General features: G+C 39.8%; 1 protein-coding gene across 6 annotated transcripts in view; it reads left to right on the top strand.

The window, feature by feature from the left end:
• The first annotated feature begins 4,834 nt into the window (after positions 1-4,834).
• Positions 4,835-22,509, top strand: part of LOC122996998 — a 43,783-nt gene continuing 26,108 nt past the window's right edge. For all 6 annotated transcript variants that reach the window (XM_044372886.1, XM_044372878.1, XM_044372901.1 and 3 more), the window contains exons 1-6: positions 4,835-5,142; positions 12,515-12,616; positions 13,890-14,092; positions 14,548-14,714; positions 17,154-17,288; positions 17,889-17,977. In XM_044372886.1, coding sequence (XP_044228821.1) covers positions 5,104-5,142; positions 12,515-12,616; positions 13,890-14,092; positions 14,548-14,714; positions 17,154-17,288; positions 17,889-17,977 — 735 coding nt within the window. In that variant the 5' untranslated portion in view covers positions 4,835-5,103. The remainder of the gene's footprint in view (positions 5,143-12,514; positions 12,617-13,889; positions 14,093-14,547; positions 14,715-17,153; positions 17,289-17,888; positions 17,978-22,509) is intronic.

The raw sequence follows: 22,509 nt of genomic DNA, 5'->3' as shown, positions 1-22,509 counted from the left end.
TTACACAAGCGCACACGCACGCACACACACACACACAGAGAGAGAAAGAGAGAGAGAGAGAGAGAGAGAGAGAGAGAGAGAGAGAGAGAGAGACTCTGTTGTTGATTAATTGCTGAGAGGGGAGTCCGGCGGCTGTCTGTCTGTTCAAACACTCTCCGGTGAATCCTACAAGGATGTAAACAAACTTCATCCCCTGCTCTGAATTCTGCTCTGCGGAGAACAACAAAAGCTGCTCCCCTTCTCGTGTATTTTTTTTCTCTGGCCAGGTGTCATGACTGGGTCCTTGACGGCTCATGTCTTCCCCGGTGCCCCGGTGGGCCCCCGAATACATTACAATAATTAAGCCTTCCGTGATTTAGCCTCCTAGGAGAGAAGTCCAACAATGTAATTAAGGGCAAGCTCGCTGTATTAGGTATGAATATTCAAAACTGTGTCAATTAATTAGCCTGTGTATCTCTCCCGTTATGTCTCAGTCCTTCAAACCCACTCAAAAGGTCAACTGTGTCGACGGAGAGCATATTTTAAAGACGATCATGTAATTGCAAGGAAAATCACCTTTTTAGTGCCACTTCGCTTGACAAAGAGTGAACATTTATATATTCACCGCTAGATAAAGACAGCGGATGTTGTGCTTGTGTGTTTTTTTGTTTTCTTTGCATAATTGTTTTCCTGGCGCCTGAAAAATGAGTTTTGAAACTCCGAGGCCCTCAGAGGCCAACGCGGGTAAAAGCATCCTCTTTAAACGCCCGGGAAAGATCAATATTAAATCTGTTTTCACAAAGGGGGCCGTTAAATAGACACCGTGGCTGATCTGCATAACAAAATTAATTAGGTAGTCTACGGCAGTCTTCGCCTGCACCCAACTCCTGGACAAATAACTAGTTGTAAAGCACACCTTCTGGGCATACGGAACATATGCTGGAATTATCCTTAATTGACTAATTACATAAATTACTCATTAAGTTTACAGCACATCAATTATAAAAGATGTATCAATTAATTTTGCATAAATTACAAGCGGCAGGCTGCACGAAGAGGGCGGCGGAGGGAATAAGGGTCGCCAGGAGGGGGTCTACTCAAAGGTGGAGAGTGTGTGTGTGTGTGTGTGTGTGTGTGTGTGTGTGTGTGTGTGTGTGTTTGTGTGCGTGTGCGTGCGTGTGCGCGCGCATGTGAGTGACGGTCGTCTGTTTGTTTCCTGTCTCTAATAATTATTTGTTCAGCTTGAGGGCAAAGATATTCTTTCTCTGTCTCTCATTCGCAAAGGGAAAGTGTGGGGGTAATGGCAATTACACGAATAATAATAATCTTAAAGACCTCTCTCCAAGTCATAAGGGGCGCATCGTCGCGGAGAGAGCCATTAAAATCAATTAGCGAGGCCTATTGTTTTCAATGGAAAATTAAACCAGTTCAGGACTGCCGTGCAGACGCTGTAAACCTTACTTGAGCATAAATGGGGAATTATTCAGAGGCAAAATACGACAGATCTTTCCGTTTCCCCATAAAGGAGCGAGCAGGCAGAGACAGTGATGGATCAAAGCTGCAGTGTGTTTGCCTGACGCCTTCAAAAAAGTTATCTCAGTTTGTCAACTCAGGTGTACTGTGGGCTACATCATTATCATTCATCACAGTGACAATGTTAGTATCTCTTTGCATAAAAGGCTTCCAGTCTTAAATTCATCCCAAACTCTGACTTCATTCTTCCAGAACAACTAGAAGGATACTTTTTTTTTGTCAATTTTAAATTGTTTCCTTTGAGGAAATAATAATAATGAATAATTTCACATTTTACACCAGTGTCAGCAGTAGACACATGCTAAACCATCTAAAATGTTTGACCTGTAACATCATATTTTTGAGCTATGCTTGCTCATAACGAATTGTAAATGTGAATATTACAGGGGTGGACAAAATAACAGGAATACCCAAATCAATATACCTGCCATAAATAATGTTTTTGAAACATTTATTTTTGTTGTAAATGTGGAAGAGAGGTGTTCTGATAACTTTATGATATTGTTTTAGACTGCAGTTTGTAGTGCTATTGTATTGGACAACACTGTATTGTAAGGTGTTGTTTTATTTTACCACTTCTTACTGTTTTGGGTTAACTGGCTTATTGCTGTTCCAAACGGTGAGCCAGTCTGGGCAAATGTCTACAACAGAAATTGGGCAAAGGAATTGTAAATCAAAAAATACCCTAAATGTTTGATCCTTATTTATTCATTTTTCTTAGTTATTTTCTAAAGTTTTCACAATCATTTAGGCTGATTGACTTTCATGACATAATCATTGAGAAGTCCATTGTGTGCCATATAGACGGTGGTGTCAGTACACTTGAAATACAGCTGACCAGCGTCGTCATGCTTTATGAACTCTTAGGGGCAGTGATTGGTACGTCTGTCCAGTTTCTTTACTTTCTCCATTGTTCTCTACCTTTCTCTTACTCCTCCTAACACTTTTCTCTTTGTGAGGGATCTACTTGTCTGGTCTATTTGATTGCCTTCCATCTATTACAAGGGGAGCATCAAGCCTTGGCCATGAAGTTTCCCCTTCCATATATTTTATTAAGTGGCCCACTAACCTCTGTGTCTTTCACAAGGCCTCTGTTCTCACTGAATAGAGCTTTAACAAAATGGAAGCTTTTAGTTCACTGAGAGTATGCACATGGGCTGTATGTGTCTTAGAGTTTTCACCAACCAACGTCTTACTGGAGTTCACCCAAATGACCCAAATGAGGAAATTGGTTTCCAGAAGAGGTCTCCGAACGCTTTCAAATGTCTTCTCTTCTGTTCTTTTGCCAGCTGTTAGATCACATCTAAAGCAGCTTTCTTTGAGTCCTGAACTTGTGACCTCTAATCAAGTGTTCAAGTTCATATACAACAGCTATGGATCCTACCAGTGAGGTTTCTATATCTCATAGGTACTGATGGAGTATCTATATGGCTAATCTGGAGCTGATACTGCTGTAATAGACTGCAACAACATGATGACCATACTGGAGTTTGTTTCTTCATATCATTACAGGCTGTCAGTTGCTCTGTTCATTCATCAAGATGATGATCAATATAGAAACTCACTTCAGATCTCAAAGGAAAACCTTAAACTTTAGATACCTTAAACACTTTCAAAAAATAAACAATGTACTATGTTCAAGGTTATTGTTTGGTTTTATACTTTTTTTTGCTGCCACCCATAACTGGCCACACATAAAAGAATTTCAGCTCATCAGCAGCAAACATCAGGTTTTTGTGTATTAGAGGGGCTTAAGATTCACTATTGCACATTGACACTGAATATTCATACAGGGAAAGAAAGATACAGGTGTCTCTTCATTAATATTTATTATAACACATAAAAACACATGTTTTAAATCAGGGACTTGACTCACTTTATCTCAAATGGAAAATCCCATCCTGCTCTGTGAGTATTGCTGTCACTGTTGCTCCCTCTGCTTGGTATAACATCACCAGCCTCCAGTTAACAAGTTTAGGACTAATCATCAGGGTTTATGAGAGGGGTTCTGGAAATAAACTACAAATTCAAGGGAAAGTAACAAAGGAAAATGGGAACGCCAAAAGTGCAATTACATGTTTCGGTGCACCCACTTTTCTGCACATACTGTACATCTTAATTTAGAATAATTCACTTTTAATTCCTTTGGACAACAATGTGCACTTTACTCACACTCTGTATTATTTTTTAAAAAAAATCAATGAGGGTTTTATTGTGAAGATTGTGGCCGGAAGTCATATTGATTATGTGTGGCTTGACTCTGATCTGAGGACTACAAGTCCTCTGGGTTCCCTGCAGTCATAGTGCACTAAGGAGGCTCCCATTAAGACCAGAGAATCACTGCCTTCACCACAAATGGGAAACCACGACATGTTTTAGAGATACTCATGTTGCCTGCTGCAGTAAAGAGTTCGGCTCCAATGGATTCAAACTAAAAGCTATAGACAGTAACAGACAAACACATACAGTTATGTTTGAGTATTATGTGTAATGTGCCATTGTTTACAGTTTGCATTTTCTCCTTTTATGATCTTATTTTAAGAAAATAATCTCCATCTATTTTGTGATCACAGCAGAAGCATTTCTGGTGCTCTCTTCAGAGCCATTACATGCAGGCGAGGGGTCAGTCTAGCATAGCTTAATTTTGCTAATTAGGCCCACAGATGATGTCCAGAGAAAAATCCGCATTAGGCAAAATATCTATCCTTATGATAGATAGATAGATAGATAGATAGATAGATAGATAGATAGATAGATAGATAGATAGATAGATAGATAGATAGATAGATCTGGTGGCACCTTGACCCAATGATAAGTGGCTTTTCCATTTTAATATTAAAGCTCGTGACTGGCTGAGTGTCCATTGTGTGGATGTTACCCACACAGTCATCTTTCAGATCAATTGATGTGCTCCCTGTCACACTGGCTGAAGACACACAGAGACATACACATACCAGAAAAAGCCATTACAGTGCATTTGTTTTGACTCTGGTTATATTGCGGCAAAACAGAGAAACGTGTGAAAATTGCAAAGCATCAAAATGCACCAGAAATGGACACTAAAGCCACTGGCAATGAAAGGGTGCTGTCCGCGGTGCTGGAGCGCCACTGTTCATCATTCACCGCGTTTCTCCGCTGGTGGACGTTGAGTCGAGGCTTTGTACGGGATAGGATGTATGTGTGTGTGTGTGTGTGTGTGTGTGTGTGTGTGTGTGTGTGTGTGTGTGTGTGTGTGTGTGTGTGTATGTGAATAGAGGGGGAGGTTTGGGACGGAGGGGGGCTCCCTACCGCAGGGAGCGCGGTTGAATCACCGAGCGCGCCTCCGTCGGATCTCCTCTTCCTGCCGTCACACCCACTGCTCGGTGTTGTGGGTTCACCCCGTAGAGAAGGGGAGGACCGACGGCACACACAGCAGCAGAGAGTGCTGCAGTGCGAGCGCAGCAGGGGACTCGGAAGCGGAGAGAGAGAGAGAGAGAGAGAGCAGAAAAATATACACACACACACACACACACATACAATCATCAGCAGCCTTATTGCCGAAACTTGGTCTATGGAGAGATCTGCAGCGGCACCGTAGCGACGAAGGCCGACATGGAAGAGTATTTGCGGAGGGTCCAGAGCAGACTCGGGGTGAGTTGAGAGCCTTCAGCGGCGTTAACACCAGGTTGTGGGTATAATGAATGAGACCATGACGGAGAGGCTGACACTGCTGTGCTACAGGCTGCGTTCTTGTTGCTGAAAAAGCGCACTGCAAAAAGCCTCTCACGTCCCTTCGGTCCCCCCCAAGCACCTGTAGATCGACAATATGACAGTACATGGGAAAGGAAGACGTGTGTGTGTGTGTGTGGCCCCATACAATAAGCTCGTTGTGTTTACAGGAACAGCGTGTGAATTTGAATGAGGAGCTGATTTCTAATGAGGGGGAGGCGTGACATCAACAAGTTTAGCCAGAGGCTATCTGGCTGCTCTGCAGATACTGACTCATAATTTGCATTTGATCCAGGACTGAATATCTGTTCACACATAAAAAAAAAGCCTCATACAAATACTTAACAACCCAATTTATATAGGCTAAATGACTGTGGAGCAACTGTGCAGCAGTATTCTGTGTCTCTGGGGCACACATACTTGAATATAGGTAGCAACAGATATGTGGTGATATTCTTTTTATATGTCTGTGTATTCTCGGCCTGTACACATTTAGTCTGTATGGAGTGTTATGCAGCACTCGCACAGATGTTTACACCAGGGAGCCTTGCATGGATCATGCACATGCCCCGAGGCCATGGGCTACTTTGGACCCCTTGAAACTGCTTTTTCTACATTTGCGAGTTTAAGTATCATGACCACATTATCAGTTGTAATATATGGCCTGGATGATATGTTTCAAAGGCTGTGAATACATGTATATCACCTTCTGACAAAGAGTATTTGTGATGACTCAGTGGTCAGTTCATATTGACATTGCTACTCATGAGGCATCTTTGCGTTTATATTTTGGCTGGCTTCAATATGGTGTATTGTTTTATTTTAATTTGTCTGATGAGCATAGAGCATGCTTGCCCAGGTATTTATCAATGCCAGGAATTGATCACAAATGCCTTTATGTCCTGTCTGCCACAAAAGAGCACACATTAGCGTTATTATTCAAAGACTTTTATACAAATTAATAGTAATGATTTTGTTGTTTTTCTTACAGAATTAACACCCACGTAAACACACTAACAACAAGACAGGGCAAATTTGATTCACATGCACGCGTCCACGTTCACTGTACATGGAAACAAGCAGTTGCAATATTATTTACTAATGTTTTTCCAATTAGATGATCTGATAATCAGATAATCCTTGAATGTCACTTTCAATTAATGCCATCAGCAGTTCCATCTCTTTTCAGGCAATATAACCAATTAATTTGTTTGTTTGTTTAAAGTTGCCTATATAGTATTGTGTAACAGGGAAAATCCACTCCTAAGCATATTGTTATCTATGAACCTGATGCTGTTAGTCATTCACAGGGTAGGAGCCACAGCTCAGATAAGTATTTCACAGAAAGTCCAAACTTTACACTTTATGGCAATTACATAATCATCTGTCAACAGTCAAGTATAAAGTAGAACATATTGAACTTAAACATGAACATAATGATTTTGAGTTGGAACGATATATAAGAGATGTTTACACCAATGTGATGTACAGTTTGTTGATACTACCCAGTTTATGTGCTTCTAATTGCTACAGTATTCAGAATATTCAGTTTATTCATTTAAACAGGTGTCAGCACAATACAAACACGCATACATGAACAGCCTATCTGACATGAAATTTAAAAGAGGATAAGAGCTTGCATCCGGGCTGTACTTCACATTAAACACAGGGAACATGGAGGAGACAAGAAGATCAAAGATGCAAATCCTCAGATCAGAGCACAGCAGGGTAATTGGGTGATAAGGAGGGCAACTGATGAGTGTTAGGGAGGTTGCAGATAAAGTGTAACACATGTCATGATTAACAACCACACACACATACACACATATCAGATCATGGGCACTTTTGGGGACATTACATAGACTTAAATTCATTTCCTGTAGACTTACCCTAACTATAACCACTACTTGCCTAACCCTAACCCTAATTTTAATCACTGACCCAAAAATCTGCTTTTTCCTTCTTGGGGACACGACTTTTGTCCCCAGTTGGACAAGCTGTCCCCAATTAACTGATCTTAAGCCTTAAATTTGTCCCCAATATTAGCCTATGACAGAGCACACACATGCATACACACACACACACACACACATTTTATCTCTCTCTTCCAGCTCTCCAATATAAACTCTGATGATTCACTTTTTGCTGGCTACTCTCGACTCTCTCTCTCACTCTCACTCTACTCTCTAGATGGCCACCATCCAGAACATCCATACCTCTAATTGGCCTGGCTCTTAGTGCTCACTGAACTTATATTCTTTCTCACTCAGTTTTCCTCTGCATAGCTCTACCGCTCTCCCTCCTTCACTCTCCCATCGTTTGTCATAGAGATGAAGCAATGTGCTGAGTGGACTTCCAGCATCTGTCCCTCTCAGTCTGCACACTAACACACAAACAAAATAGGTTTTTAGGACCAATTTGGTTCTGGCTTTGAATTTGTAAGCATCTAGAAGTCTCTGCCTGTGCTTATTACAGAAATATCATTCAAAAGAATATGTCATTTTCAAAACTTATGGCTTGGGCTACATACTTATTTTTTGTAAATGTTTACAACATCACATAATCCTTGAGACATAAAGCAAACGGCTGGATTAAAAAGGTCCCAATTGGCTTCACGTTCAAGGTTCCGTAGGCAATCCTGAAGTGTGATCATTTAATTTAATTTAAATGCACGACTAAACCAAAAAGAAATTTTGAAAAGGCAACATGCTCGGACTACCATGAGCTTTATCAATATACTGATTGCATCCTTCATAAGTTTAAGAAGTTTAAGAAGTCTCCTTCAAAGGTTTATCAGGCATATTTCACACAAACTGCTTTACCCTTTTTAAAAAAAAAAAAACAAAAAACAACAAATTGTGTAAATTATACTGCAATACCTGCATTAGATGTAATGAAAATGACAGATTCCTAAAGAATCTTTGTGAAAAGTGTTGTGGCAGTAAGAAGCATTCATCTCTCATTCTCAGTCCAGGTCTTTTCTATTTGGAGTTTTTGTATTCTGCAGCTGTCAAGAGGATTTTCTTCAGGTGCTCCCACTGTCTACAGACACACAGTTCAGGTGAAATTGAGACTCCATAGATATGATTAGTAGTGATGTCTGTGTGAGTGCGGCGATGGACTGGTGAATTGTTCAAGGTGTTTCCCGGATTTCCACCTTATGTGCTCAAATTCCAGTTGCCCCAGTGGTTAAAAAACACAAATGTAAACATTTAGTGTTTATGAAATACATTTAAAGATCGTGTTTAACTGTTTCACAGTTTTTATATGAAGAGCAATTACTGTAAGCAGTAAAATCTCTTCAGTTCCGAGTGATATTTAGCTGAAAATATAAATTGAGGCAGCTGGTCATCTAAAGGAGATTCATAATCCCAAACTGGCCGGCAGTGATTGAAAGATAGAAATTAGAGAGGAGATGAGAGGAGAGGAGAGGAAAGGAGAGGGCTTGAATTTGGTGAGACAGGGAGATAGAGCTGAGTGAGAGAGAGCACTCAGATTGAAGGATATCAGATGGGCAATGCATGCTCGTGCACACACACACACACACACACACACACATACACACACACACACACATACACACACAGAGATGTTCTCTCGCTGCAGTAGAACAGACAGTGAGTGGCCTTTTCTCCTGCTAATGCATCACTTCCTTTCTCTGGCTATCTAGTATTGATTTATTCTCCCTCTCTCCTCTATGAAGGGACTGGCTGCAGACCTCCTCCTCTTCTCCTTCTCCTCTTTCTGTTCTCCTCCTCATGTTCTCTCCCTCCATTTTCACATCTTCCCCCCCTGCTTATCTAATTCCTCCCTCCTTCTTTCTCTTTCTTCTTCAGTATCACACTTTTTCACCTGTCTATCCCCCATTTTCACCGCTACCCTTTTCCCCACCTCCTCTACATGTCTGACTTATCAATCTGGTGCCTATACTCCATATATTTCAGCCCTCTTTTTCATAAGCATTTTCAATCTCCTTGCCCTCTTTCCTCCAATCTCACTGCACTCCCTCTTTTCACATTCTCAGTCTAATCAACGGCCTCTAACCTCGTTCCTCCCCTCCCTCCTTGTGTTTCTCACCTCTTCTCCTTTCATTTTATGTATCCATCTGGCCCCATTGGTAAGGCCCTATGGACAGAAACATGACACTAGCTCCATTCCTTACGCATTATTACCAGTATTTTATTCATCTATTGGTAGCATTAAGCTCCCTTAAATTACCAGACCCCATTATATATTTGACATGTCAACAAATCTGCTAAGCCTTAGCTAAGCTTCTAGGTTGAGAAAGCAGGATTACCCAATTAAATAAAAGTAGAAAGTCATTACTCAGCACATAGTGCTCTTAAGAGCATGTATTCAATATTTTAACCCATAATCTACACATTCACATTACTGCTGAACATTTTACAAAGCACACTTTTGGTTTGTAGACTGATTTTCTGCACATTGCAGGTGTGAATGTATGTGAATGAGCTAGTGGGAACAGGTTGTCCCTGAAAAAGAGAGTCTCAGGGATACTTTCCTGGTTGAATAAAGGTTAAGGCAGCCATTTGCTTCCATTATTAAGAGTACAGTATGAAATCGACACACAGAGACTTGAAACCTGCTTAAAACTAGTTACCAGTCTCCATCGCAGTTAACATTAGGTCTCCTTTGTTTAAGATGTGTAGAAGATTGTCCACAAGGGGAAGATGTTCTGAATATGAATCTGATATAATAAAGGAAAGTTATAGCAGCAGTTTAGACATGCAGATGTTTCAGTATTGCCACCCACAAACTAGGAGAGTAGTAGCTGCTGCAGTTTTAACAGTCCCGCCCTGCAGACTGGTTTTTTGCAGTTTTTTTAGTTCCTCTTCAAAGTCATATAATCCTTTTTACAACACACTTGTTTGCTTATTGTTTGCATTTCAGGTTTCAAATTCCAGCAACATTATTTCAATATGAACAAAGCTCTATTTACTGCTCTGCAGGAGCGGACTGTTTTGTAAATCCCAGATGTTTGCATGTCTTTAACGCAGCTTCATTTTCTCACAATGATGTTGTGCTTTCCTTTGAAAAAAAAGGAGTGACTACTTGTTCACCGTGATGAGAGGAACTCAAACTAAAACCATATCGTCATCTTTGGACAATGGCCAGCAGTACTGTTAAGTACAGTATGCAGTTTGTAGCAAATGGCCTAAAACATACAAAACCATTTGTAAGGTGACTAGCTAGTTTGTTATGTTGATGTGATTTATCCATATTTGTGATGGATTTCTTGTAGTGTGAAAGAAAATTGAATAGTAGTTTATCATTTGATGTATTTCTTGTATGTATCATACATGTTACAAATAGTGCTCTTAAGTTTAGTTTAGTGTTAGTTTGTGTTCCACACCTTTTGCAAATGTCTTCACGTTGTCTATTCTAAACTTAGTTCTCTGCTGTGTAAAATGAGACAGTTGAGTGTTTAACAGTTAGTTTATTCTGTTGTACTTTTGTCTGAGCCAGTAGTAAGACAAATCCTAGTTCTGCAGACTTCTATGTGTCAATCTGATAAGCCTTTAGAGGATAGTGTTGTTTGTTCTTAATTTAGTATGGTAGCAATGTTATATTGTGATGCTATTTGATGCATGCGTGTGTGCTGCCATATAAGGTCGTGAAGAAAAACTGTTCCTAGGTTAGTTGAACTCTTGACTTTTGTTTCAATCTGGGGGTTGTTTACTAACCTGTAACGTTAGCAATAGATGCTTCAAATTCTGTACAATAGTATTTAAAGGACTGGTTGAGTGCCAACTTTTCAGACAAAGAAAAGATAGCTAGGTGGTACGCATCTTTGTCTCCAGAAATATAATGCATTGTACTTCTGATTGTATTATTTGATTACATTATTTCATAACCTGACAATGCTCTCTTTGCGTGTTTATTGAGTGATCAAGCAATTTTCCATGAGAGTAGCCATATCTGATTCCTAAATATCTGAATAATTTTTAGAGTGTATATCAAATCGTGCACTGAGTTCTCAAGGTTATACCACTTCAAATTAGTCTTGACACACTCATACCAAAGTTATTTTGCCTTGAGCACAAACCTGGTGTGTCCAGTTTGGAAGAAATGTAGAGGTTATAGTGGTAAAACCAAGGTTGTGGCTAGAAGGTTGCCAGTTTGGGCTAACCAGGAAACATGAATGACAAAAGGCTTCTTACCTGTCTTTGTTGCTGTAAACCTGCTTTTTATCCTCCCGTGCTCCATGCGCTCCCAGCTTCCCACAACCCCATTAAGATGAGCCACAGATAGACCTGCTATTCATTGAATCCACATTTTGCTTCTTGATTAATGGCACAGACTGCAGGGAAGGCTTGTACCTTTGGTGTTTCAGCTCATCTGTTTTAGATAAAACAGACTGACACAGAACACCCAGTGCAGGATGAAGATTGTGGGTGATTTTGAGAAATAATTACAGAAGATGATTGTGCTGTTTCATTTGACTTCCAGTAAGCATATTGTAATTAATGAGGAAGCATGTCAGTAAAGAGGAAGCCTCATTTCTATAATGATGTTTTGAAATTCTAAGATGTTTTAATAGTTTTTTTTTCACATTTTAACAAAGACAGATGTGGACAGGTGCCCAGTACCCTCACATATTTTTTCAATAAATACCAGTATCTAAATACCAATGCTGGAATCAGACCATGGAAGTAGGAGTATGGTTTTATAAAATATCTGCCATATTAAAATCTAATAGTAAGAATCTCATTCAACGGATGGATGAAGAAACTTAATTTTCTGCCTTTTTCACCCAGAAATGAATGTCAAATCTCTGTAATGGAGCTGTCATTAATGTCCACTTAACCTAAATTAGGAGTGTTTGTCTGCATTGTTTAGTGGAATTAATGGAACTCATCACTCCTCTGATAAAGCGCGTTACTCTGAAATTGCAGTGACAAAAGTTTCCCTCCCTAATTTTCAACCGCCGGTTTGCTACAAACGATTATATCTCTAGTGTGTTGCATATTGTATATATAGTATTCTCTTTCAAGCATGGGCTAAACCTCACAGCACCATGATTTAATTATTAATGCATAGTGTAATTTTCAAAATGCTGCAGTCATCTAACACGGTCATACTGGCTGGAGGAGTTTCAAGTTATATCATTATGTCATCTATCAAATCACACACTAATGCACAGTGCTGTCACCTGCTTCCCTTGTTGGATGTTGGAAAACATCACTGAATGATATCCGCCAAGCATATTTAGAAGTTAAGAAGCTACTTAGCCACAGACACACTAACCTTGTATGATTGTGTGTGTTTCCAGGCAGATGCATCAGATGATTCCATCCATGCTGTTGTAGGCGGACCAGAGGCAGATGTTGACACTGTGGCCGCAACACTGTGCTTAGCACTACACCTCAGCCAGGTAACATGGGTTCTGTCCATTTGTGTGCACATGTTTTCTACTTAAAACACATGTGAAAATCAAACTTTTTCAGAGGTTTAAAGAGTCAAATCAAGTCATGGCAGTTTTATTTATGTAGCCTCAAAAGGTTTTACAATCTGTACAGCATAAAAATCTTTTATGCTTAGACTCTCAGTTTGGATAAGGAAAAACTTCACACAAAAAAAACCCATGAAGAGAAAAAAAGAAAAAACCTAAGGGAGAGCAACAGAGAAGGGTTCCCCCCGTGTAGACAGATGTAGCATCAGAGCAATATGGAGAAACAGAATGATAATATTAGATAAATAAAGTGAAAACATATAGAATATGGATCAGAAAAGATGTTGAGCTTCCAGGTGCAGGACCTGGTATTTGAGCCAACTCTTATAAAGTAAATGCATATTGTCAGTTTTTACTTTAGAAACTAAACTAATGGGTTAGATACAAGATTGGGTTTACACATTGATTTTTGTATGAATCAGAATATATTTTTTGGGCCCTAACCCTAAGCTAACAGATACACAGACCTGATATATCTCCCCTACAACATGTTTTATGGCTATCATGTTAACAAACAAATCTGTACTTGCACATTGCTGTTTGATGTGTGTTAATGTTTCAGGCACAAATCCCCTCCTTTTCATGTTTCAGAGTACTGAATGTTTCCCCCAAAACTTCATTTTTCAGAGTACCAGTCATTTGAAAACTGAGGACATTTTATGGCTTTTATCTGGCTGTTTGCCCAGTCAACCGCTATTTTTATTGAAATATATGACATAGAATATAGATAGAGTAGAAAATACGACACAGCTTGCATTCAATATAAGCTAAAGTGCTACCTTGGCAGCTGTATTTTTGATTAACAGAGTGGCAGTAGGGTGGAAAATTTCCCTGCATCGCCGATGTATCAAGCGAAATACACCAAAAAGTGTTAAACATGGTCTACTGTTAATAGTTAAATAAAAAATAATTAATCTGAGAATTTGATCTACTTCTTTGTTTCACTATAAACATAAATATACTTTCACTTTAGTGGTGAGACCTAGTTAAAGTTTTAGTATATTACAAATATATAATTATCAGAACTGTGGGTACTTTTTGGTGCAATTGTGGATCTATACAGCTTTATATTTTAAATGTAAATCTAATCATATGTCATGCATTAAAAACCATATTGATTGATTTACTGTGTTTGAACAAGCTTGTTTTTAATCTCAAAGTGTCTCTGGTTTCATGTATTGTCTGTTTGCTCCAGAGGGAGCCATCAGGTGGAGTGTGTGTGCCGGTGCTGTGCGGCCGGCGATGTGATGCTGTGTTGCCCGCGGAGACGGTGAGGTATCTGCAGAGTGTGAAAATTTGTGAGAGCTTGCTGCTGTGGAAGGAAGATGTAGATCTGGTGAAACTTCATCACACCAGAAAACTCTCTCTCACACTGCTAAGAGATGGAGTGCTAGACAGGTAAACACACTCACATATGCAAATCTTATCATCGGGTCACTTTGTACAGTTTCATCTGAACAAACTACAGTGAACAAGTATCGGTGTCAAGTATTAGAGCAAGAATCAGTTTCCACTACAGCTACTTTTTTAACTGCTTTATAGAAACACCAGGGAAGGTATTAAAATCTTACCTGGAAGTTTATGTTTTATCAACACTGATTAATATCTGTACAAGTAATCCTGAAATACACACACACAAACACACTCAGTTCTGGCTGGGAAGTCTGTATTTTTTTATGCAAAAATGAGAGTGGGTGTATGTTTGGTTGTGTATTTCAGGCCTGTGTGTGTTCATCCCTCATGACCCAAAGGGGAGTTGTATTTATGCAAATGCCTCACAATCATCGCTCTTTCCCTTGCAGCCATCCATATCCTCTTCATCCCTCCCCCCCCTCGTTCTCTCCCTCTCCCAGCTCTGAGTACCACACTCTGGAGTCCTGCATCCTGCGAGTGGTCCATCACGACGGGCAGCAGGACGCAGAGGATTATGGGGCATCGTCCGCAGTGACGACAGTCGCCAGAGAGATTCTTCAAGAGGCAGCAGAGCACATCGGAGCAGCGCTGAGGGAGACTCTCGGAGGTGAGGGAGGCGCAGGCGCCCCCCAGGGGGAGTAATGGGGCGATGAGGGAGGACACACACAAATCCCCTGACATGACTCGCTTAACACCCACCAGGAGAGATGAAGAAAGTGAGAGATGTGGGGTTGTGAGTGTGAGTGTGAGTAAGGAAGAGTGCAGAAAGACACATAATGTGACTATTTTTTTATTTAAGTTAGTTTAATCTGTTAAGTTGTTTCTGTTTTTATGCCTCCATGGTGACAGCCGTGGCCGGAGGCATTATGTTTTCAGGTTGTCTGTCCCATTCTCATGAACGCGATATCTCAGGAACGCTGTGAGGGAATTTCTTCAAATTTGGCACAAACGTCCACTTGGACTCAAGAATGACCTGATTAGAATTTGGTAGTCAAAGGTCAAAGGTCAAAGGTTAAGATCTCTGTGACTTCACAAAACACATTTTTGGCCATAACTCAAGAATTCATATGATAATTATGAAAAATTTTCAAACAAATGTCTAATAGGATAAAATGATGAAGTTCAAAGGTCAAAGGTCAACTTCACTGTGACATCATAATGTTCTGCAAAAACACTTTTCTGGCCGTTATTCAGTACCATAACTCAGGAACAGAAGGGGAGATTGTGACCATATTTCACATTTGGTCGGGTACTGAATTGCTAACACTAATCTTAGGTGCCCACCTTGAAACTGTGGTGATTATATAGATCTTCAGTGCTGCAGGGTTGAAGATTTGTGTGAAGCGTCCATGTTTTAGGATTTGTAGCTTCTTTGCAGCAACATCCATATCTAAAGCATAGTCTCCTGTCATGTTCTTTCAGAATAAGCTTTATTGGCCAAGCATGTGAACATATACAAGGGAAATACACTTAATACCTTTTACTAAGTTCCTTCAACGTTTGCACTACAAATATATGAATCTGGACAGACATGGATGCAACAACTCCAACAAAGTGTAGATGTGTGTGTGTGAATGTTGTTAAGGTCATACAGTCTGCCAAACAGGTATTCCAGTTGTTGACATTAAGCAGCCTGCGTGAAGGTTTGGAAGCAGACATGAGTGATCTCTGGTCAATGCTGCTTTTCTTCTCTGCTGTCTTTCACTGTGATTTACAGATGGGCAGTCAGACAGAGAATGGACCGATAGTGAAAGTGAATTAAGGTGGATGTAGTGAGAAGAGCAAAGTAAAGTCCAAAGACATAGACAGAAAAAGAGAGCTGATTAGAGCAGGAAAATGATGTACTGTATGTAGTCCAGTTCTCATATTTCTTTGCTAGAGTGCTTTGGACAGTGCATTTTAAGGTTCATTGATTCCTAAAGAGGCCAGTAGCTCAACTCTTAAGCTCAGTCAAATGGAAAATACTACCAGTGGATGTACTGTACTTTTTAATGGTTTTATATAGTGAACTGACCATTATCTAACAGCATGCAGCTTTTCTTGATAAACCTGTCCTGTTGTTATCAGCAGAAGGAAGCAACATGATCCCTCACATCTGTTCTGTCATAATTGTAATTTGTAAATATCTTTTTCATTCAGGCACTGGGAGGTCACAAAATTGTCAAATTGCACTTCAGATTTTCCTCCAGAATAAATGAAGATGATGTACTAACTATGCATTGTACTGTACATCTTCTTTATATAAAGGAGACCAGTGACTGTGTACAAACAGTATAAAGTCTAACCCTTTACTGAACTTCCCCCAACAAATACTCAAAAAATGCCCTGATTGCAACTTTGTGTTCAACCATTTGCGATGGCATATCAAGACAATGTCAATCTACAGACCTTTTAACCTGGGGCTGAACTCAACAGAAGGGGTTAAAAGGTCATTCAGTAATTAATTACTTGTATTGACCAATATTGGCAACCAAGGCTTTACAGCAGCATTGACAGGTCTCTGGAACAGCATACAGTGAACTGAAATGCACATAAATATAAGGGGTCATATCTTCACCATGAAGAATAAATGAGCTAAATAATGCAGTACTCAAGAAAAACAGCGAATAAAGAGATTATATCTTAGAACGCTAAACAATATTTAGTGTAACTGGCTCTAGATCAAACTGTGTTGCAATGCTCGTTACTTGCCCTACACCAGCGGTCTTATTACGTAGCCCCTGACATCCCAAAACATAATATTTTGTTCGCACAAGTTATTCTCTTGTTTGCACAAGATCTTATAATATCTGGTTATAGTACTTGTACTCACAAAATATTATCTTGTGCTCGCAAGATGAAAAAATCTAATCTTTCAGGAACCTGGGGGCTCTGTATCTTGCAGATTAGTCTTTGAAAACCAGAAATTCATCAATGGCCTCATCAAACATACTGTCATTTTGAGCTTAATTATTGAACCTATGTGAACATTTGAAGAAGAGTGTGCATGCTGCATGATACCATGTTGAACACAACCGTTCATGTATATGTGTTTATGTGTTTACAGAGGCTTTACGGCTACAAAGTGAAGCTCAGTGTATCAAACATGGCCGTCAGTCAGTACAACTGGAGGCGCTCATGAGATCCTTGGAGCAATTGAGTGATGTCACTGCGAGTCAACAGGATGCGGCGAAGCTACAAGGTGCATATTTGATTTGGCAGAGTGGTTATGCTTTAATTAATCACAGCAGAGTTTGAACGTAGGAGAGAAAGAGAGAGAGAGATGGGCTCACACCCACTTCCTCCACTATCATTCTCATTACATTTCATATAAGACGTACACTGTACTACAGCAACAGGTGTAACATCAACTATAATAGACTCTATCCATGGCAGATATTTTGAGTTGTAATTACTGGAACAAATGTAAGCAATAAAATTAAAGATGGCTCATGAGTCATGGGCCTGGAACTGACACACCTACATGAAATGCAGCCATGATTAATGTTATTAATTACACCTGTGCTTTTTCCAGCATATCTCCTAACTTCAGCCTTGTTAGAGGTCTGATTAGCCAGAAAACAAATATGTGGGTAGACTGTAGGGACTTAAAACTAAAAGCAGACGCATTCATCATGATGCAAAGTCCTTTCACTTACCTCTCATATCTGGAGAGGGCATTCACGCGTATGTTTTTTTCTGTCTGTCGTGAAATCGTTTTGTATCCTTTGGTGTGTGTCTTATATATAACTGTTAGTCCTCTTGTTCTATGCTGTTGTTTATGTGTGCTGACGGGATGTAGACTTGGAGCAGCTGCTGTCCAAGGAGCTGAAAGAGTTTTCGGACGGAGAGATGACCATAGCGCTAACCTCAGTGACCTCAGACGAGGAGGTGAGTTTCCATCTTATAAAAAAGCTTAAAATGATTCCATTTGGCTTCATTTCTGTCATTTAAAACATAAATATAAAGGCATGTGCTAACAGAATTTAAGTTATTCTTTTTTTTTTAAGACATCATTTTTCTGAATAAGACATGTCTGACCTCATTTAATTTAAGGTCAGTTAAACTCAGCTGTGGAAGACAGAAAATCCAAGAACGATTAAGCTCATTTATTTGAAGCTCAGTTGATGAATCATGTTAACTGAGAGACCGAAAGAGAATTTTAGGTTCAGATAAGTGTGCTGACATAGAAATATTAATACACTTATCATCTCAATTAAAGGTCTCACTAGTCTGACTGGTTATAATTAATATATCATGGTGATTATGTGAGACGTAATGTAGTTTAATACCATTTCTTCGTTGTTTTCAAAGAAGCTCATAATAACTTTTAGCTGCAAGAGAGACAAAATAAAACAATGTTTCTTTTTGAAAAAGTTACTTTTGATGGCTTTGATGGTTTGGATACATCACACCTGCACTGTCTGTGTCATTTTGGGGGTGGGGGTTGTTATGGAGGTAGTAGGAGCCCCTCCGATGTTGTGATGTTCTGCATTTGGATGAGATGCAGATGGAGGTCTGAGAGCCTCAAACACAACCAGGTATCACGTCGCTCCCCACTGATATCCTAAAATCCAACACAGACACACACACAGACACACACACTCAGACATGCACACACTTTCACACACAATTGTGTTCACGCCTCTATCTCTCTATCTCTGTCGCTCTCTGGTTCTTCCTTTTTACTTCACATTTGTACATGCACACACACACAGACACACACAGACGCACACACACACAGACAGACACAGACACACACACAAACACACACACACACAGGATGCTTTAAGCCTTTAAGCCTACCCCTTGCTTTTCTTCCCGCTGCAACTTCTAATGTGTTCACCCGCCACCACCACAACCCGCCTCCCCCCCAAAAAAAAATCATTCATTATTTCTTTTATATCTCCTTCTTACTTCAAAAGACCATTTTTCTCAGCGACTGCCTAGTGTGCAGTATTAGGCTATGTGTAAAATAAATGATGTCTGTAGCCGTAGGGGTATGGCTCTTCCTCCCCCAGAAAACTACCTAACGTCCAAGGAACATTAAACACCCAGATCCTCGTTTAGCGAATAAATAACCATTCATTTGAATGGCTTTGTGTGTGTGTGCACACTGGACTTTCTGTGCATATTTTACCAGCGCTGTGCCTACATGCTGTGTGTCAGGAGCGACGGAGAGAGAGGGAGAGAGAGAGAGAGAGAAAGAGAGAGAGAGACAGAGAGAGAGAGAGAGAGAGAGAGAGAGAGAGAGAGGCCCCATTAGAGACTTAATATAGAATAAATGGCCAGGGGCCTGTGTGTCGCCAGCGGACCCTCCAACTCCACAGCGTCATGGTGGGTTACTAATGACCTGAGATCGGGCTCCAAAATGAACTCCTTATATGCATGTCATTTGCAGTGTGTATATATTTATATATTATTTTTTAATTGTGTTTGAAAAGAGAGCAAAACGGTATGAGAATCATTTATCGAGGGGGCTTAGGGAAGTTCTGCCTTAAATGATTCTTTCCAGAAAACTAAATAAATTAGATTCAATTAGTCTGTAATGGTTTATGTGTTATGTGTTTGTCAGAGTGTGTTTTCTATCTGTGTGTGTGTGTGTGTGTGTGTGTGTTTGACAGCAGTTAAAGAGGACAGAGTTAGATTTCTGGGTAAAAAAAAAATTGTTGTGATTGCCTAGTTAGCAGAAGAAAAAGCCTCAGAGTGTGTGGTGTAATGATATGGACACATTGTATAGATTGACTAATGTATTTTTGTATACTGTACAAACATACATTAGTCAGTCTGTGTGCTCCTCTATTATGGGATAGAAACGTGGAAATGAACATTTCATTCATTTAAAATGGCCTGTCTGGATGTTCCTGTGTATCTGCTCATCAGCGTGTGCTACATTTGAAGCTGTAAAGGCAAATTTAGTTCCTCAAACTGTATTTTCATGATTGGCTAAAAAATAAAAATACTGTCTACTACCATTAAAAAAAGTTTTCTGTGGTGCTGCATATGAGCAACAATTAAATGAATTTGTAACTTTCTGAAACTAATGTGAGGGTATAATGCTTTTTTGTAAATTCTGCATACATAGACACGTCCCGTGAAAGTGGTGAGCAACATATTTGCCATGCAACCCTAGTTAGCTTTATTGTTTGCTTTACAGCATATTGTAAATATTGTTGCATTCAGTATTCCAGTTTTCTGAACCATAAGAAGACTTTTCTGGCTGTCGGTTATAGTGATTTCTTGTTCTTTAATTGCCTTATTATGTGCAGTCCACACATGTTGTGTCATCTGCTCTGTTAAGGTTCTGTGTGCAGTATTTCTACTGTCCAGAAACCTAATATGCAAACTGTATCAGCTAAGGTTCCTGAACTGTAGTGACTGAAATAAAGTTAACAACTCACAATGCATAGGCTCCAGACCTTTCTGCATTCAAAACACTGGTTTTATTGTTGTTGAATGCTTGAAGCTTGAATTTCCACTGCAGACTCACACAAATGTTTGCTCACTGTTGCATTTCTATGCAAACTATGAGCTTAGCTGACATTTGGTATCTACGTGAATAAATAACATGAGTCATACTCTGTAAACGAGGCCTTATGAACATGCTTCCTGTATGGCCAGCTGTACAAAATCCCTAATATTTGCTGAGATTTTAGGTTAGTCCTTTCTTGTGGAATGAAATACCAAGAAACAAAAGTAGTTGGTAAACCTTTTTAGGAGGAATTATCATCAACCTTTGATCATTCATAGTTACCATTTTTGTATACTACTACTCTTGTATGTGATTTTTTTTTTAATGTTATAACAGAAGCCTTTTCTTATATTGTGTCTTATGCATCATAACAATTCCCATATTAGCTGTTTTTTTCTCAGTGCAGTATTTTATTTTCTATGTGGTCATGTCATTTTAAAATGGCTTCTAGAAATTGGTAACCAGTGCAAAGAGGCTAAAACCAGGGTGATGTGAGAAATGTGTTTGGTCTTTGTTTCGTACAATCTGAAGCTGAGCTACAACTCGAGCATTGAGGCATGTGAACAAAGTGTTAGAGTAGTCCAGGCGTGAAGATATAAAAGCGTGAATAATGTTTTCGGTATTGCTAAAAGACAACATTGCTTGGAGAAGAGGTGCCACAGGGGACAATATGGGGTTAAGTGCCTGGCTCAAGGGCGCACAGTCATTGTGCAGCGTCACCTGTAGATGTGAAGGATACGACAGCTAGTAATAGCTGAGTCAATACAAGCTGGTATAAAAATTGGAGGGCTTTCCCTGTTTGTATGTAAGGTGTCGCATAAAACTAGCATGAAGCTCAAATTAATAAACACATTATTCCATGCCAGCCAGTGTGTGTTTGTGTATCAGAGGTTTCATGGCTCAGTAATTAGCGCTGGCAGATGAAACATTGGTCGGAGGAAGTGTTGTCATGCTGTGGAGTTGATGAACTGTGGGAAGGACAGGAGCCCGCAGCCACACGCGTGCGCACACACACACACACACACACACACACACACGTACAAGCATGAATATGTGAATAATGTGTTTTTTTGTGTGTGTATGTGTTAATATGGACATCTAAGGGTTACAATATGTTTTAGAGTTCCTTGTTTTATCTCTTTTGCAAGCTATTTCCACTGTTGAGACAGTAGAGAGGGGAAAGGTGGGAGAGAGAAAAAGTTTCCATTTTGTTTTGAACTCTAAATCATACATACACGCTAATCCACCAAGATACAATAATAATTGTAATGTTGTTTGTTTTCTCGTAGTAGTAAACAAAATCTTCTTTTTTTTTCTGGGAGAGTGTGACTACTGTAACTATGTGTGTCTGGCCTTGTGTACATCTTAGCATCCTCTTTTAGGATAATGCATCTGCATGTGAGTTTACATTGTTTTGGATGTTTGCTTTTTCTCCGTTTTTATCACGATAGTGTTTGATGTTGTTGATGTAGATATGTTTGTTCAGTTTTTTATGTTTGTGTGTCCATCTCTCCATCTGAGGTACGCTTTAGGTTTCATTTTGGCGACGTTGATTGTCTCTAATGTGTTGTTTGTTCACAGTCCTCCGGCCCTTCTGTTTGTTTATGCGGGGCCAGTTTTGCCCTACGCCACTTGCACAAATAATTATGCTCGCTAATGAAGGGGCCCGCAGCCACGGCACTCTGTAAATGCCTTTCTGATGAGAGGCACTAGGAGACAGCAGGTGCAGGGTGGGCCTCCCAGGGACTAAGATTGAAGACCAGGAAGCCAGGGTGCCCCGCCCCTCCATCCCTCTATCTTTCTATTCCTCTCTGACTTCCTGCTTCTTTATCTGTGATATTTTTGGTGAGAGTATTCATAAAGTACATATGATATGTACATATGAGTCAAATATTCTGATTCTAAATCTGCATAAAAATGTGCTGATGCTATCAGGGATATTAAAGCACGA

Source organism: Thunnus albacares, chromosome 2, assembly GCF_914725855.1.
Source record: "Thunnus albacares chromosome 2, fThuAlb1.1, whole genome shotgun sequence".
Lineage (NCBI taxonomy): Eukaryota > Metazoa > Chordata > Actinopteri > Scombriformes > Scombridae > Thunnus > Thunnus albacares.
Note: the sequence above shows the minus strand (reverse complement) of the source record. Positions and strands in the feature narration are given on the sequence as shown.